The following is an 18,354-nucleotide window of genomic DNA, read 5'->3' on the forward strand; positions in this document are numbered from 1 at the left end:
TTTTATCAAATTAAATATAATTATTAAATTATATATTAACAATGCGCTTAAACTTTTATTATTAGATTTTGTCATAAAAAATATGAATAAATGAAATTATTAATCTTGGATTCGTTTGCATATACAGTAGATCATAAATATATTGCCGTATAATTAATGATTGATGATATAAATTCAACATTAATAATATAATTTTTATTTTTTTTGTATACATCTGACAGTAGAACATTAATTTTAATATGTAGATAAAGTGATTTGAAATATGATTGTTAAAGAAATTAAAGTGGTCCACGAGGCTAACTGTAAAATACCGAGCGGTAACTACAAAGTTGATGTTAACGGAAGAGATCTTCCTGTCAAAGATTTGTTCCGCTATGTCGAGACATTCTATCCTTTGTTTCTTCATCGTTGTTTTTATTTCTTCTTTTTATCATTACACATTGTTTAATTTAGCAATGTATTCTACAGCACAAAAACTTATTACATGTATCTAAAGTTTCCTTCAATAGTCCATGAACCTGCGAATTAAAATGATAAAAAGATAAATCAATTATATTGTAGATTTATTGTAACATTCACAAATATTGTTTAAGGATATGATGTTTCTACGAGTATGTTGCTATGAATAATTTTCGTTTCTTTGATGATATTGGATAGTTTATGATTGAAATAAATACATAATTAGAAATTAGGTTATGTAAATTAATAATAATAAAATTAAATATTTTAAATTATTACTAAAATCGTTCGATTTTCAATAAATCGTTTTATTCATTCAATTTTCAATAAAAATTTATAAAAAAAGTAATACTTTTTTTTTTATTTAATTTCATGTCGAAAATTGGATTAATTAATCATTATAAAGAATTTTTGACAATGTTCATTGTTGCTGAATGTTTCACAAGTGAAACCAACTGGCGGCGCTCGTGCATTGAACTCTTTATATGGTTGCGCGCGCACACATATTGACAAGTCAAATTCTAGTTCGATTTCGCGGGAGAATGCTATGGTAAATGTAGTCGAGTGAACAATCATGCGACCGGATCTACATGTTGTCCGGAACTCGTCGTATAATGCTACGGAAACGACTGGTAAATTATATTTGTCACGGGGAATCGGTAGTGACGTTGAGGACATGATTTTATCTAACCGTGCAAGTTTACCGGACGGAACGGTCATTAAACGTCTGTCGCTAGGTTTTCATGGTTTTCAGTGAAAAATTAGAATGATGATTTATTTAGACTAATAACATTATTGATGGATCATTATTATCTTTCTTTTCTTTTTTAATATTTGAACGCATATTATTTACATTGTACACACATCTACACATCTACATTGTTATAATTTATATAAAAAAGAAAGTTCAAATATATATATTCGTCATATGAATTGAATTAACATCGTGTGAATAATTCTCTCATTTTTTGAAGTTATATAGAAAATAATAATGTACAAAAGAATATTTTTAAAATTACAAATACAAATTAAAGTAGTTAAATAATAATAATAATAATTATTTTTTTTTTAGATAAGCGAATATGTTACTTCTGTTTCAAATATCGCTGCTATTGTTCCTGATAACAGAAATCGGTACAGTAGGAATTGGAAAAGCATGGCAAATTCTTCCATACACAACTGATTACTGGAATCATCCATCATGGCCGCGACTCGATTCTTCTGCGTTCGAAGTTCGCAGCGTGAGTGGTGTCGGTCATCTTAATCCTTCAGAAACAACTCAAAAGGAACTAAAACTTGACCAATCAAAATCCATCCAGCCCAATATTATTCCGTTATCAAAATCAAACATTTTATTCAGCCAAAAGTATTTCAATCAATTCGAAAAAAATTTTGAAGATTCTTCCTATGATCAATACGAAAACCAAAACCTAATGAATGATGCAGCGGAAGATAAGATATTTAAAGCAGGAATTGCAATGACTATTTTAGATCCAAAAGACAATAAAGATTTATTAAAGAATACTGCAGATGAGACAAGAAAAATTGTACCAAGGATTCGTCGTGACACAGAAAATGAAACGAAGATGGAACAAATATCTACTAGTAAAAATGTTCGAGAGATACGTTTAAATTCTCCAGATGATTGGTCCACTCAACCATTGTCCATACAGTTTCCCCATAGATCTAGTTTAGATCAAATGATTCAGCAAACAATGGATGACGAAGAATTACCAAGTGCAAGGAGTTATCATACTCCACGAGCTGATTTTATAACAAGTCACCATAGAAGAAGTTATGAACATAGAGAAGCTCGAGATATGCCTATCACTAGAGCCTACGATGATTATGATGTTCCATGGTACAGGAGTACCACCATCAGGGAACGAGATTATGAACCTCTAAGTTATCGTCGTGGATATAATTATTATTATCCTGATCGATATAGAATGGAAAGAGATTATTATATGCGAGTTCCCCCCAATGATTATTCTTATTATTATGATCGGTATAGGGACGAGGATTTAGATCTTTATGGTCGTAGCAGACCCACGCCCAAGCCCAAGAGGATTATCTACTATGCAACATTGCCGGAAATAGTAAGGAAACCTGTAGATCTGAGAAATTACCCTAGACCATATGATGGAACTAGGACAGGACCAGTTTCTAGGGATGGAAATTATAAACGTATTCCAGGGAATGTAGATCCTAGTAGATATCGATATAGACACGCGTATGATGGTTATGATAATTATTCAAAGAGATCGAGCTTTGTAGATAGGCCTTATCCATATCCCGAAGAGGAAAGTCGCCGCAAGATGGCGTTAGAAAATCTTCGAAATAGCGATCCATTTGATCAAAATAATGATAGAAAATTGGCGAATCAGATTACAGTAAGAAATGAAGGAAAGTTACCCTGGCCAGTGCAAATTGGAACGGAAGTGAGTGTAAAAGATGACGAGAGAATCTCTGGAAGAAAGATTTTTGGAGAAAATAATGGATATGATAGATTCCAGAATGCGCAGTTACAAAAAGCACCAGATGCAACTGGATCCAGCGAATTACAAAGCGATAATTGAACGTAACACGTAGTTTTTTTTCTTAGAAATTAATGAATTTTGAAAAGAATTTTTGGATACTGTTCTCTTTGATATACTGTTATTTTTTTCTATTGGTAGAAAATTGAATAGATTTTATTGTAAAAATGAATATTAATATTAAACTTTAATCGAATATATGAAAAAGTTAATATGCAGTATAATATTTAATTATATTATAGTTTAATGCAAAAATATAATAATTGAAAGATGTTCGTCTTATAAATCTCATGATTGATTTAACATTAATATTATATATTGATATTTATAATTTATATAAGTTATGAATATCTTTTGAAATAATATCTCTATGATGTATTGATTTACAAATTTTCAGTTAATTTATATTTATATGGATCATTACTAAAAATATTTATTATACTATTTATATAATATTTTTTACAAAACTCTTTCTAAAAAAATTTATTACATTAAATTTTTATTATCAAATTTGTAAAGATAGAGTGTTGATAATAGTTTTTAAATCATTTTTTATATTGACTGAATCTTTAGAAAAGGCGAACTATATTTATTTTTTAATAATATTGAAAATAATGCATTACATATTTTGTTTATTAATATACAGAAAAATAATTTTGAAAAAAACATATAATCCCATATAATCCCATATAATCCCATATAATCCCACTTTTCTTTGATTTTCTTCATGTCTTTATTTTCTTTACTGCTTTTTTCAATAAAAACTTCGATAAATCTTTAGAAAAATGATCTGTTTTCGTTATTCGATTTAATTCAACAATCCATGAATTAATCTACAAAAATTATTAAACATTTTATTTATAATTATTATCTTTTTTTATAAATATGTTATTTAATGAATTAATTGTTAGCAATAAATTACCGAATTTTGAGTTTTTCCATTAATGAAACCAGATAATTCATCTGGAGTCATATTCAAAATATTACAGGCAGTTTCTTGAGCTTCTCTTTCACTTGCTTCACTTTCATTTGAGCTTTTGTGCGATTTATGATCTGCTTGATACTCATAATAAAGTTTCTTCAAAAATTCCTAATTTAAAATAATATTTCTGAACGTCTTTCACAATTAAAATATTTATTAAAACGAATAAATTATCTCTAAACAATGAAAAATGTTTAAGTTTATATAATTGCAATGCTATACCTTAATGGCATTTAAGTATTCGATATTTTCATTTTGAGTAATCGATATTTTCGTTTTTAAAGTCTTAATAATTTCCTCATATTTAGTTCTAATAATTTCAATTTCTTGTTGAATCGTTTCTTCACATTTTTTGGAACATTTTGTTTCCATCTAACATTAAACATATATTTAATCTATATCTATAAATTATCTTCTTTTTTTTATGTAAAAATTATTAATATATTTAATATATTTTACCTTTTCCTTTATATCTGTTTTCGATTTTTCCTTGTCTGAAAGTAACTTATCTTTTTCAACATTTAAAACTGAAATCTAATAAAAACAAAATATATTAAATCTATTAAAAATTTCATTTCAAAATACATACTTTTGCTCTCAACTGTGAATTAGTGCTTCGAATATTACTGATCTCGTTCTCCAAACTGTTAATTTTAGATGTCAGTTGATTGTTTTCTTTAGTTAAGTCTTTCAATTGACTTTTGTAACTGTTCAGTAAAAATCCCTTGTTGGCATTTGCCGAGTCCGATCGTACTAATCTAAGTTTTAATAATTTATTTCTCTCTTATTGATTTATCAATGCTAAAATATAACAGATATTTTCTATCAAAAAAAAAAAAAAAAAAAAAGATTATAATTAAACATAATAATTTGTACATCTGATAAGTAAAAAGAAGACTATATACAGTTTTCCATATATTTAAATCTTATACCATTTGAATTATCAGATATAATTAATTTAAAGAATTTCAAATACTTTTGTTTAAGTTGAATAATCGTTGCAGAATCTTCTTCAACTTTTTTTTTCAAATTAACCATTTCTCTGTTCTTCGTGTCTCGAATCATATTATATTCCTTTCCCGAAGTTTGCTGCAACCACTCTCGTGTTTCATCGATCTTCTTTCTCAAGGAAACGTTCTCGCTTATCAATTCGTTCAAATTCGTTTCGGCGGCTTCCATTTCTTCCTTCAGCTGATCGAAGCATTTGCTCATGGAATCGTGTTCTTCCGATTTGTCTTTCAACATTTTTCGGGTCATTGCCAATTCTTGTTTCAATTTGTTTGATTTCGTCACTGCCATCCGTAACTGGCAAAAATGAAACAAATCTTTGATACATTACAATAATATGATTTATTATGTAGAATTTATGATTTTATTATCAAGGAATAAATAATAATAGATAATGATAGCTTTTAAATTATGAATAGCTAGTTGATATTTCTAGTTTTAATAAATATGAGAAAGAATAAGAAAGAACAGTAAGGAACAGCTTTTCGATTATTTTTAATCAATGGTAAGTATAGTAAGTGTAGTAAATAGATAATAGCTAAATATAATAAATATAGTGATTAGCGTTTACCTTTTTGTGTAATTTATTCATAATTTTCTTTTGATATTTTAATTTTCTACAAGGTTTAGTTTGAAAACTATTGCATCTTCTACGATCCATGGAGTAAGGACCGAAATTTTCCAAAACAGAAGTACAAATACGCACAATTCTTTCTTGCAATATTTCGTTTTCTTTTCGAGCTTCTGCCTTTACATTTTCTAAGGATCTAAGTCAGATACAAATACAAAATATATCTATATTGATATGTAAGTAAAATATCTCATGCAATCTTACTTCTTATATTTTTCCTTTACAGCAGATTTTGCTTTTAAAGCTTCTTCAAGCTCTTCTCTAGTTCTGCTGAGTTTTACCTCAAGTTCTGCTATGATTGTTTTGTATCTAATTACAATATACATAAAAATGAATTAATATAATTTTATTAAAGATAAATTTATTTATATACTCATATATCTACTATACAATTGTAAGTATTGATATTTATACAATATAAATAATAAAATATCCATAATGATTCAATACAAATTTAATGTTATTAAAATTATATAGAAGAAAAAATTATTATAAAAGAGTTTTTTATTTTCAATCAAATTTCTTGAGAATATTTTGTAAAGTATAATAATGAGAAAAGGATAGAGATAGGATAAAAATTGTGAAATCAACGCCATCTTCAGAGTGCCGCAAATGAAACATGTACAATAAGGATGGTAAATAATAGGAAAAGGATAGATATACAATAAGAATTGATCATCAGCGCCATCTCTTGTGTAATAAAAGCAATTTTTTGTAAATAAAATAGAATAAGAATTGAGAGCTAGCGCCATCTCTCAAGTACTTTAAAAAACATAATTTTTGAAGAAATGTTTTTAATATTCAAGAGATGGCGTTGATGATTAATTCTTATTCTATCTATCCTTCTTTTATTATTTGCTATCCTTGTTACATATGTTTCATTTGCGGCACTCTGAAGATGGCGCTGATTCCCAAATTTTTACCATATTTCTATCCTTTTTTCATTATTTACTTTTCTTGTCTTTACTTGTTCTTGATACGTAACTATAGATATAGAAAATCAATTTATATTTTCAATTGTTATGAATATATTTTCACTGTTTTTGTCATACAAAATTATAATGAATATCTAATCTACTAAATATTCTATTAATTGAAATTTTAATTTTAGGTATGAGATTAAAAAAAGCATTGAATATTAGATAATATTCCTTTTATGGTTCTATAGTATGACAAACATGAGCATATATATATTTTAAGAGAAATTTTATCAATTCACAGCCACATTAATTTTGAAATATTCGCGCGATAAAATTTTCCATGAATTTGTAACGGACAGATAAATGGTCAGACTTTTTCCATTAAAATATAATTACTTTTATGTATTCTCTATAAAAACTCACTCAGTTTCCTTGTTCGACGATATTTTTTCCTTTGTCTGCTGCTCGACGCGTCGATTCAATTCGACGAGGATATTTTGTTGAAAAAAGAAAATTTACATTAGAATTCGTTAAATAATATTATTGTGAAAAAGTTACCGTTTGTTTTCAATGCAAATTTTAATTACTATAGTATATTTGACGGAAAATTTTATGCATATTCAAATTATTTTTCTATTCATTTATTTAAAATAATTTTTTATTTAATTCGGTGTTAAGATGAAGATGATTTTACGATCATTTATATAAAATAATTTAAATATTTACAAATCAATAAATTCTATAAATAATATGAAAAAAGATAAAACTTTACGACAAATCTAATACGTAAGTCATGAACTATTTAAAAGTATTTTAAAACCAGGAATTATCTTATCTGAATTTACTAAGCGGAGTTTTGGAAAGGAGTTTTGGAAAGTAATCGTTATAACAAAAACTGATATAAATTTTGAGCGTTTAAATTCTTCGAATTCAATAACACACGATCGCAAGTTTCAATGAATCGTTCGAATTTTCGTTGGAGAATTTTGCAATATTTTAATATACATACTCTTTGCATACCTCAGTCCCACTAGCGAGGGCTTCCTCGATTAGCCATTGGGGAGCAGGATCTTCATCGATATACCAAAATGCCGACGATTTTTTTTGTTTCAAATAAATGCACGGAGAAAATTGATTCGTATCACTCTCTACTTTGTTATCCTGATTTTTCTCGTTAAATTGGATAGCTTCCATAGACGTTTGTGTACAAATTGTTTTTCTTTCCATATCGATTTTTTTATCTAAAATATATGTTTATGATATAATAATTATTATATAACTTTGACGATAATAAAATACTTATAAGAAATAAGAAAATCTAGATTATTTAATCGATTTAAATATTTATAATTAATTTTACATTATATTTAATGATATTTTTATTAATATTATCTGAAGAGCATTTTAAATGAAAGCTAGTAAATGATAGAAGTGTTCTGTGCGCTACTGCCACCTGGTGAAGATTATTTTTATTATTTTGTACGAGATATCTTCTCATACATCGACAAATTTATATAAAATAATATCATTAAATATATTGTAAAATTTTATGCAATAACATTTTAAAATACAATGTAAAATTAAAGATATATATTTAGAATATAATTAACAATTCGAAGTTTTAAAATTTAAAGTTCGAAGTTTTAAATTTATTTTCATTCTAGGTTTAAAAAGTTTTAGAGCAGTTTTTACTTCAACTTCAATTTATAAGTTCTAAAATTGCAAGCTTCTAAAGCATTAGAACTATTAAAATTTTTAACAATTTTAAAACTTCGAGGTCTAGAAACTAGAGTTCTAAATAATTTCTATTGAAAGAATATCTTTTTGAATAAATCATGCAATATAATTTAAAAAGAATTCAAATTTGTATTCAATTATTGAAGATTTCATTTTTTCTACTTTGGAGGTAATAGGAAATTAAAACACAAGCATGAAACAAACTTACTTAACTTAAATTTTAGAGATAAATCTAAACAAAAGTGTTTTCTGTAAAGATTACTGTTATTGTTATTTCCTATATTGCAGAGTAACAATAACTTGACAATATCTAAAGATATATGAACAAATGCGTAGAAAAAAGCAGGTTTTGAAAAGGATAGATAATACGATCGATCAGACACGACTCTCGTCAGAACAAAATGAATATATCCCCACTCCAATCTATTTGGTCGGACCATATTATCGGATATTATCGGACCATATGGAATTTGGGACCGAAAATAGTCCCGTGCAGGAAATTGCTAACGACTTAAACGTTGGGGCGGTGCGCAAAGACCGTAAGTCCCATGGGCCCAGTTGTGATGGATGGTGCTTGGCCACTCTGTAATTTGAAGGCGTTATATGTGCACCCTGACACCGTATACTTTGCAACGATCTTCCATATGTCCCCGACCGCTCTTCTTATATAATTCGCACACAATCTTATAATTGACGTCAACTACTCGTGATTAGTCAACATGATTTTTTTCTAATTAGTTTGATGACAAGTGCTTGATTGAAAGTGTTTTTTAACCTCTTTTCATTCGAATAATTATAACTGATCTAATTTGAAGAGATACAAATTACTCTCTTATAAATTTTTTAATAATTTTTTAAGATTTATTATTTATTTAAGATTAATTGGTAAAAGATTTATTAATTTGATGTAAAAGAAAATTCTATTCTATATACATAACCTATAAATTCTGAATTTATTTCATTTTCTTTCAATTTGAAGTATAGTTTTTATTTAGAAAGATTAAATTAATAAAAAAGATTAAAAAGTTATGTTACCTCAAGATACTAAACAATGCAAAATTGTAATAGAAACCAGATGATTACGTGAAGCGTTCAATAAACCAGTACTAATTAGACGAAACAGCTTACACACGTAACCTGCATGGACTAATGAAATTTGTTTGTCAATTAAATGGCGTTGCTGGTGAATTTTCCCTATACTTTGCCGCTTGGTCGGTACACTAATTAATTTCCACGCTCGAGTTCACTTTATTTATGCGCGACAGGCTTCAAAATTGCACCACAGCCGTGGCTTGTATATTTACGCGGGCAGGTAGACTGCGCAGACCGCAGCATGCAAAAATAGCTCGCCGCGAATTGGGACCGGCGTTTCGCTGACGAAAACATCGCGTACACTCTGTAAATTGATCCCAGACTGAATTGATAGCCGAAACATTCGAGCTTTTCTTTATTTAAAAACGAGAAAAAAAGATAAAAAAAAAAAAATAGAAAATAAAAAAATAAAAAAAAAACGAATAAAATATCTTTTTTCATTGTATTGCAATCTGGTTTACGCTGTTCGCGTTGTTTCGATATATCATGAATATGCATGTAAGGTTAATTTGTTATTTTTTTCCCATTTTAGGCAGGTGAAGTTAGATTAATTAGTTAATTGATCGAGTATTGTGACACGTGAAAAAATATGAAATATTTGTATATATTCGATAGTTTTTGAATTTATAATATGATTTTATGGTATAATAAAAGAATTATTTATTACTAATTTAATTCCAAAAATCAAATTAGAAAAAAGCAAAATATTTTTTTCGTCATTCAATCCATTTCCAATAAACCATTTCGCTACGAAATTTCATTTCGATACGACGCAGATGTACCTATATCCCCCAATTCCTGTTCACTCGGCGACCCAGTACCATGAAATTATTGTAGATAATATGTGGATAGTTAGTCCGCGATTAGTCTGTCCAACGGATTATATTCCTCCCCTTTTCATTCCCGTGGTGCCTCAGGGGCAGCAGCGCCGTGATAAATGACCGAATCCTTTAGTGTTTTTTAGCCGCGGATCGCTTAGCTGATTCGTTCCCCTCCTATCCCCCTACTCGGCTGTGCACACGAGCCGTCCTTTCCCCTGGCCCTTCCTGTCCCGGAACCTGTGCCGGCTGGACGAAGGTCGCCGTTACAATTTCGCCGTAAATCATTGCAAATCGTTGACGTAAAACGGCACGGGTAATTAGATACACTAACCTGCGATGGACCGCGTTTCTTGCGCGCCAGCGAGCAACAAAGAGGCATCTTGCTCCCGATTCATCGTATTCCTCTCGTTCTTCTGTAATGAATAACAATGATAACGTTTATTGCGAGACTTGGGATTGATCATTCGATTTTTTAAATTATTTTTCAGAATAAATGTTATCGAAAATTTTTTGATTTGGAAGAAGAAAAATATTTTTATCTATTGTTATAAATTTTTGAAATGACTTATATAATTTTATATTCAATAAAAGTTTTAATTATTCGCAATTATGTATATAAAAATTAAAAATATATAGAATACAAATATCAATAAATAATCTATAAATAAAAGAGCAACTTCGTTAATGCATTTTCATTTTAGGAAACAATATCCTTATACAAATAACTACTAAGATTTTTCGTGTAAGTTGCGATGCTATGGGTAATTTCGAGATCCGTTCTTTATAGTCGAATCCTTTTAACTAAGACAATAGGGAGCTGTAAGAAGTTCTATCGTGAACGGAAAAAAAAGGGGAGACAGTAAGATTTCGTCATTAACGACACGCCTCGTATTTTGTTTAGTGGGGAATCTACCCTCGTTAGGGATCGTTAGAGTTTTAATATCATAAAGTCTCCCTTTGGAATCAGTGGCACGTGGTGTGCCAGTAAGTACATGGGTTGGCTTTCGCTTTTTAAATTTTTCCCCAAGAACGTTCATATTTTCATTTGATGTCATTAACGAATTACGTGTTATATATTCTTTTTTTGGCGAAGTTATAAAAGGAAAATTGCGTTAAGGTGCGCGTTAATGGGGATGGTTTATTAATCGTAAAAAAAAATAAATGTTTTTGTACATGGGGAAGATTGCGAAATGGTTTTTGAGGTTAGAATCGAATGATTTTATTAAGACTTTACAGATTGTGTTTTTTTAAGATGATAGACGGAGGAATAAGTAATAAATTACTAGATCATTTTTTATTTTCTAATATAAATTAAAATACCTGTAAACTTTTCTTCAATTTCGTCAACTTCAACTTTTCGTCAATTTTTTGAATGAATTCCATCAATTCTCTAACTTTTATAACCTCTTCAAGAAAATAGTTAATGTACTAGCATAAGTGATTCAAACCAATAATTTAACCACATCTATATAAAATTGAATCTCGAATTACTTTAATTACAAATAACATTATGATACGATATAACAGGAGGAAGAAGCGCGCACGACTGAATTAGATGGCGCACAATCCGTCAAGGATACAACAAAATCACTTATAGACGGCGTAAATGTCGCTGTTCAATTACATTTAATGCCGTGGCGGACACATCACGAGTCTAAGGCGGCCATAATCGATGAATAAGCGAGCTTCGCGGATTCCGTGGAAAAGCGGCAAATGTGATTTTAATGTCAAGCGGCTCACAAGGCCTCGTATTTTCCATGGGCGTGTCTCTAACGACCGGACTCTCGATGGCCCGCAGCTACTTTTACCATTTTGTTACGTTACGTTAGGTTATGTTGCATTCGTTCGTGGCTCGCTGATGTTGCTCGGCGCATCTATTATGAATTGCGAGGCGGGTCGGACTGTTTCGAGTGGGAATTGTGAAAGTTGTAGATATTTGTGAGATTTAAAGTGGTTTTAGGATGTTTGAGTGAAGTGGAATTGGTGAAATGTTGATTTGAAGAGAGATTTCAATAGACGTTGTATGTGATGTCTTTTGATTTTCAATTGATACAATTATCATTGATTGAAAAGTATTTATTTGTTATAATTATCCATAATTAATTTTATTTGAAAATGATGTCAATAGCTTTCTCCAATGAATCACATTATCAATGTAATAATTATATGATTATAATTGAGTCGTTAAGATTCGTATCGGTTCCGTTTCATTGAGCTCTTCAATAAGAGTATACCTATAATTTATAACTGTGTGCTTTCGGTGCATAAACCTAATGGAAAAATGCATGGCCAATTTTATGCACAGGTGCCAAGCCAGATTATTGGTTGGGGCAAGACTGAACGAGGAAGAAAAAGATGACAGATAAAAGAGAATAAGAAACGAAAGACTAAAATTGGGATTTAATTTTTGAATGAATTGTCGATCATATATAGCTTCTTCAGGCTAAATTATGAGTACGAAGAATTGATATTATGATTTTTATATTAGTTTTATATTTATAGTTATATACATTATCATAAATTATGTATATATAATTAATTTGTATTTTAATTTCATGAAAATTAATTTTAAAAATTGATCAATATATCCTGTCGTTCTTAAACATTAAAATCTATATTTTTTTATCACCCTGTATATGTACATACATATACATATAAAACAAAAAAACAAAAGTTTCGTCCTCGTTTTCAACGCGGATATCCCTTCGGATGAATAAATGTTATTCAATATCCCTCGCGTTCCGTCGACAGATTTTCATTTACGGATCGCGGACCCTATGTATGGGGATTCAAAACCAAACGCGGGTATCGCTGTATCAGCGTCGGCGGCCGCTCCAAGCGTGTTCCGCGGTGTTCATTTCAATTCGCCTCTAATTGAACGCTGTTCAATATTGACGAGTTAAATAATTGTCTTTGGAAAACTGAGCTCTGCGTAACCGTTAATCATTCCTCTCGTCGGCTCGTCGCGTTGTGCACGCGATCCCATAATAATTCGCGTCCTGCCGCGAGGATGGAGAAAAATGAAAAATGAAAAATATATTCAACTCGTATATATTTATTCGAGATGCACAAGTACGAGAATTTTAAATGATAAAAATTAAATGTTACGTTGATACGTTTGAAATCTTGTTATTTCAGATATTTAATAACTTCGATATCATATATTTATCGAATTTTATGTTCTTTGTTCAAATAAAATATCTTTAAATATTAATCTTTTCAGAGATATGTATTTAATTTTTTTTTAAATTTAAATTATTCTATATATAAAAAAATTAAAAGAATTTTTCACTACAGAATCTTTTATTATTAAGAATAAAAAATGTCGAAGAATTGATAATATTTTATTTTGACAATCATGAGTGAATATATTTTTCATTTTTAAAATTTGTATTATCTTTGGTGATTAATTTTATATTTATTAACTTTATTAACTTTATGTATCAATGAAATGTTAATAAAAGAGAATAAAACATATTCTCAAAAAATGAGAAAAGAAAAAGAGAGAAACAAAATGATTAAAAAAATAAGAATAAAAAATACAACGAGCTAATCGAAGGACAAGTATCGCGGTCCCCAGCATCATAAGCAAGTAACAACCCATGTATTCTCGGACGTAAAGATGTCTCGGCAGTCGGTTCAGTTATATCTTCATTATAAGACCGACAGACTTACGTACTGCCGCGGCAGGCTCGTGGTGCTCAAAATTATGTGCCGCCCGCAGTTATCATTGCCTTCAGGGTCAGCTGCACGAATAATTGGCTTCCACCCATATAATATCCTACGTATACTCCTGGCCGAGTTGTGTCCGCGTGTGTAAAAGCTATTCTACGTCCCACGATTATCCTTATAGTTGATTCGATTCATTGGCAAGTTAATCATTATATTCGATACGATCATAGCGGGATCATGTTAGGCTGACGAAATTGTTTCATAATTTTGGCGATATAAATAAACTTTAGAATACAAAGCTTTTATTACATAAAATATCTTGAAATTAAATTTCACGCAATAAGTTCATTTCCAATTTACTTAATTCTTAACTTCATTCTTTCTAATAATTCTTTACTTAACCTCTATCTTTTTTTTATATTATTATTCTATTGCAAATCTATTTTCAAACCTAACCTCTATTCTTCACTTCACTCAACTATTCCACGAATGTGGACCATCGTACATAAAGCAACGAGCAACCGTCGTGCTTATCCGGTCGCTACGAATTCGCGACATCGTTCGAGGGTACCGAGGCGTGCCAAAGGGTAAAAGGAAGCGGCTACAGACCGGAGAAAGGAAGATCCTTCTCCTTCGTCTTCTTCTGCTTCGGGGTGCCTCGAACCGCGTTTGAGAATGCAGATACATAAATTCATGAGCGAAGTAACAACCGGTGACGCCACGCTAGCTTCCGTGCCGCGGTGAGCTGCGTCGCGCGGCAATCGTATTCATGAACCGACACGGTAATTAAGGACACTAGCTCGCCTTGCAGCCGGAAGTCGCATCGGGAATCCTCCCTGCGCGGTCTGGAACATCGCCGGAAATACTTATGCATTCCGTTCGTTTCGTAAAGAAAACGCGAGTAGAACACACACTGGAATCGCGGTGCGACTGACGCGACGTCTGCAAAGTTCGATAAACTCTAGCGACGCCTAGCGAGTTAACGGACGAAGAAGAGCGTGTTAAAGTGATTGTGGAGATAGCGATTTGATAGATGGCGCAAGAGGTAGCAAAGATGGTTGTTCTTTGCTTTCAAATTATTTTATTTTTTCATTTCTACCTTTGAATTTTTCTTTTTAATATTTGTTCTTTGAATCAAATCGCATTTCATTATTTCCTACTAGAATAATATTATTTATTTTAAAGTTTTCTCTTCGAATCGAATTCATCTAAACCAATCATTTTTACACGTTAATTTTCCATTTTTCTACATACGAAACAAATTCTTTGCTACTCAACTCAGCGAACGGTGTTACACGACACCGGTAATTACCGTCTAAAAGCGATCGTTGCTTTTCTAGCAATTAAACATCCAAGCTTTATCTATGAATCTTGAATGCAAACGTCGATATTTCATACGGGTAGCCTAGATACAAGTAAGAATCGCGCGCAGCTCGCGTTCACCGTGATACTAACTAGGCGAATGCGAATCGTCGTCGACTCGCAGCCTAGCGATGAACAAAAGAAGCCAGCGAGACTTAACATATTAGCGTTAATTAAGGCAATTATGTCTCCGCGTGGCAAGCATGAGAGTGTGTCCGCTACAGCTCCACTCATCCATATTCAACAGCCGTTTCCGACTGGAGCTACGAAGCCAACATTGCAACAGACATCGTCGTTGTTGTCCTCGATGTTGTCGTTGATGTCTTTTGAAGGTTCTTGTTGACAATCATCGTGGGACTGTCCCGTTCACCTAACCTATTAAATCCGGAGGTCATTACAATCCGTGAAGTTTTACGTAATGTTATTCGTAACGCGTTTGTATTTTCTAAATTCTAACCTAATCCAAATATTTTGTACGATTATTTTAAAATTAATAATTTAATAATCGCTTTGTTTAACACATTTTTAAATTATATGATATTGAAAATAATACTCAAATTATAAATTTATCATTCATTCAGAAATTCCCTTATTAATTTTTTTCCTTATTATTTCAAATTTACTAAATAATTTTTTAATTTTATTACGGATAAAAGGAAGAAGAAAGGCAGAACCGCCCGATAGAAAGGATAAAACAAAGTAAAAGGGAGTAAAAGAGGTAAGAGAGGTAGTCGTGGCCGGCTAGGTCGACTGGATATAGACGAAGTCCAAGGGGTGGTTGGCCGGAAGAGGGCGAAGAGGACAAGAGAGAGGCAGGAGGAAAGGAGAAAACCGGGCACGTCTAGGTTTTGCTATGACCAATGGCAGACGGGGACACAGCGCGCGCCGTTCGTATCGATCCAAGAGACTACGTTGGACTACGTCGAGTACCTCTCTCTCCCGGGTCACCTCATCCGTCCTTCGCGGATCTTCGTCTTCTGCACCTTTCACACCCCCGCCATCCCGTGACGCTCCTCCCGCTCTCCTGGAATTTATAGCGGACTATTCTTGATTTCATACTTTCGCAGCTACGCCGAAAATCGACGCCTTTAAATTCTTCCCGGTGATTTCTTTTGTTTCATCGTTCTTTCAAGATAGTTGACCTTTGGAAAAGTCTATGGTACTAATGGGAATCTTCTTCAGGGTTTGAATTTTTTAGGTTATTTTTACAACTTGGTTCACTTGATTCGGTTATATTTTGCTGCATTACGAGGTTTAGAGAAAATGAACTTTATAAAGGAATACTGAATGTTATATAAAAAAGTATTTATATAATAGATTATTAGATTAATATTAGATATTATTATATATTTAATACCGAATTGATTTATTGGTACTACATTTATCATTGATGTTTCACAGAATTCTGAAAGTGACACGTTCAAAGAACAAAAGATAAAAGTATTTAAGAGAGTGAACGCGCTTGCGCCGTAAGCGAATCCCAGCTAGGTCCTCCCTGCGCTGCGACACGATGAATCGAGGGACAGAAGCAGGGATGTGACACGAGAGAGGGAAGGAGGAATAGTATGTCACCAGCCGTGGCGACACGCGCCTCCCGGTGACACTCTGCTGGACATGCGTACTCTTTCGACCTATCATTGCAGGGGTTATTAAAATTTTCGAGCCAATGAACATCCGCGGATTGAACGACAGGGGCTGCGCCCTCGTAGGGCCTGCTTTCCTCATGGTCAAGAAGGAGGTCCTTAGATTTTTACTCAAGCTTTTGTACTTGTATTATATGTATATTTTAATCAAATTATTAATTTAGCAATATGTACTATACATATATAGATTTAAACAAACATTAACATTTGTTTTAGATAGATCTTAATCATCTTAAGTCTTCTGTTATTGGCATTTTAATTCTACAAGTTGAAGGTTTGTTCCAGGATACTGTTCTTTTTTATATTATTTATATTATTTCTATCATCGAATAGAAAATATATATAAAGAAAGAGAAGTATCTCAAACTCTTATATATCATTGTACACATATAGGAAGAATAGAGTAAGAGATAAAAAGAGAGAAGAGGCGGGGTGGTAGAGAACTAGGATGATTTTATGGTCGTGTAAGTTGGGCCAGGGTCATTGAGTGGTGGTTTTTGTTGTGAGCCACACTTGGCCGGGTCTCGAACCATCCAGCATTTCTCCTCCGTGTGTAACGCCCACTCCATTATCTCAGTGATGATGAGTGCGCGGGCGGGTGGACCTCGTAACACACATCAGTAGAAGGATTACCCTTCGTTCTACCGTCTCCTTGCCTGCCACCTTTCGGCCGTCCCGACAGTTGCTTCTCGCGGTCGCCCCTTCTTACTTCGTTTCCTTCTTCTTCTTCTTCTTCTTCTTCTTCTTCTTCTTCTTCTTCAGGATCGACTAATGGGCAAAGTGATTTGCGAGCAAAAAATAAATTGCCCAGGAATTTTTCGATGACGGAACGGATTGAGGATATCGTTGTGATATTGGTTCGAAAGATCCAATAGTAGCGCTTCCAAAAATATGAATAATAAAGTAAATGATTGAATAAATTTTAAATTTTTATCTATAATTTTTATATCATTCTTTATTCTTTGATCAAGAATAATAAAATTACAGATATAAAATTGCATAATATATTAATTGCATAATTATAATAATTAATTCATTGTATAATATATGTATATATACATGTATCATAGTTTAATAATCAAGATTGAGTGGAAAATAACGCTTAAGATACTGTACAAGCACTTTATATATCCTTTGATGAAAACGTTTCTTCATTCTAAAATGATCAAGATAATTTCTCATTCAGAAAACTCTCAGAATTATGCTTGTTATTCTGCATAAAGGTTCACCAGTCATTCTTAGGTTACCGGATCTGGCATTTTAGAAGGTTGTCACGTAGGAACAGTAAACTGACGATGCCGGTAGGTGGATCGACTTGCCAACAGTGGAGCATCCAGTGGTCCCAGTGACCAGGGACAATCTTATCTTCCGTGGAAAAAAATTGAGACGTCGGTTCGCGTCTTTGTGAACTTCTGCACGGATATACATAACCGACGTGGCCGTATCAGGTTCTCTTGCCTCTGATGGGAGTAGATAGAGTCCAGACCTGA

General features: G+C 31.7%; 2 protein-coding genes across 3 annotated transcripts in view; one reads left to right on the plus strand and one right to left on the minus strand.

Annotated features, from left to right (window-relative positions):
- Positions 1-18,354, minus strand: part of LOC107994142 (ELKS/Rab6-interacting/CAST family member 1-like) — a 234,992-nt gene continuing 216,638 nt past the window's right edge. For both annotated transcript variants that reach the window (XM_062076529.1, XM_062076530.1), the window contains exons 6-16: positions 10,519-10,600; positions 7,558-7,778; positions 6,961-6,998; positions 5,822-5,926; positions 5,558-5,753; positions 4,955-5,283; positions 4,568-4,736; positions 4,438-4,512; positions 4,201-4,350; positions 3,919-4,086; positions 1-3,829 (exon numbers count right to left, since the gene is read on the minus strand). In XM_062076529.1, the coding sequence (XP_061932513.1) occupies positions 3,722-3,829; positions 3,919-4,086; positions 4,201-4,350; positions 4,438-4,512; positions 4,568-4,736; positions 4,955-5,283; positions 5,558-5,753; positions 5,822-5,926; positions 6,961-6,998; positions 7,558-7,778; positions 10,519-10,600 (1,641 nt within the window). In that variant the 3' untranslated portion in view covers positions 1-3,721. The remainder of the gene's footprint in view (positions 3,830-3,918; positions 4,087-4,200; positions 4,351-4,437; positions 4,513-4,567; positions 4,737-4,954; positions 5,284-5,557; positions 5,754-5,821; positions 5,927-6,960; positions 6,999-7,557; positions 7,779-10,518; positions 10,601-18,354) is intronic.
- Positions 1,542-3,782, plus strand: LOC107994184 (uncharacterized). The gene has a single exon (XM_017050973.3). It carries the CDS (start codon positions 1,542-1,544, stop codon positions 3,036-3,038), a length of 1,497 nt encoding a protein of 498 aa, XP_016906462.1. The 3' UTR covers positions 3,039-3,782.

Source organism: Apis cerana, linkage group LG6 (genome assembly GCF_029169275.1).
Source record: "Apis cerana isolate GH-2021 linkage group LG6, AcerK_1.0, whole genome shotgun sequence".
Classification (NCBI taxonomy): Eukaryota; Metazoa; Arthropoda; class Insecta; order Hymenoptera; family Apidae; genus Apis; species Apis cerana.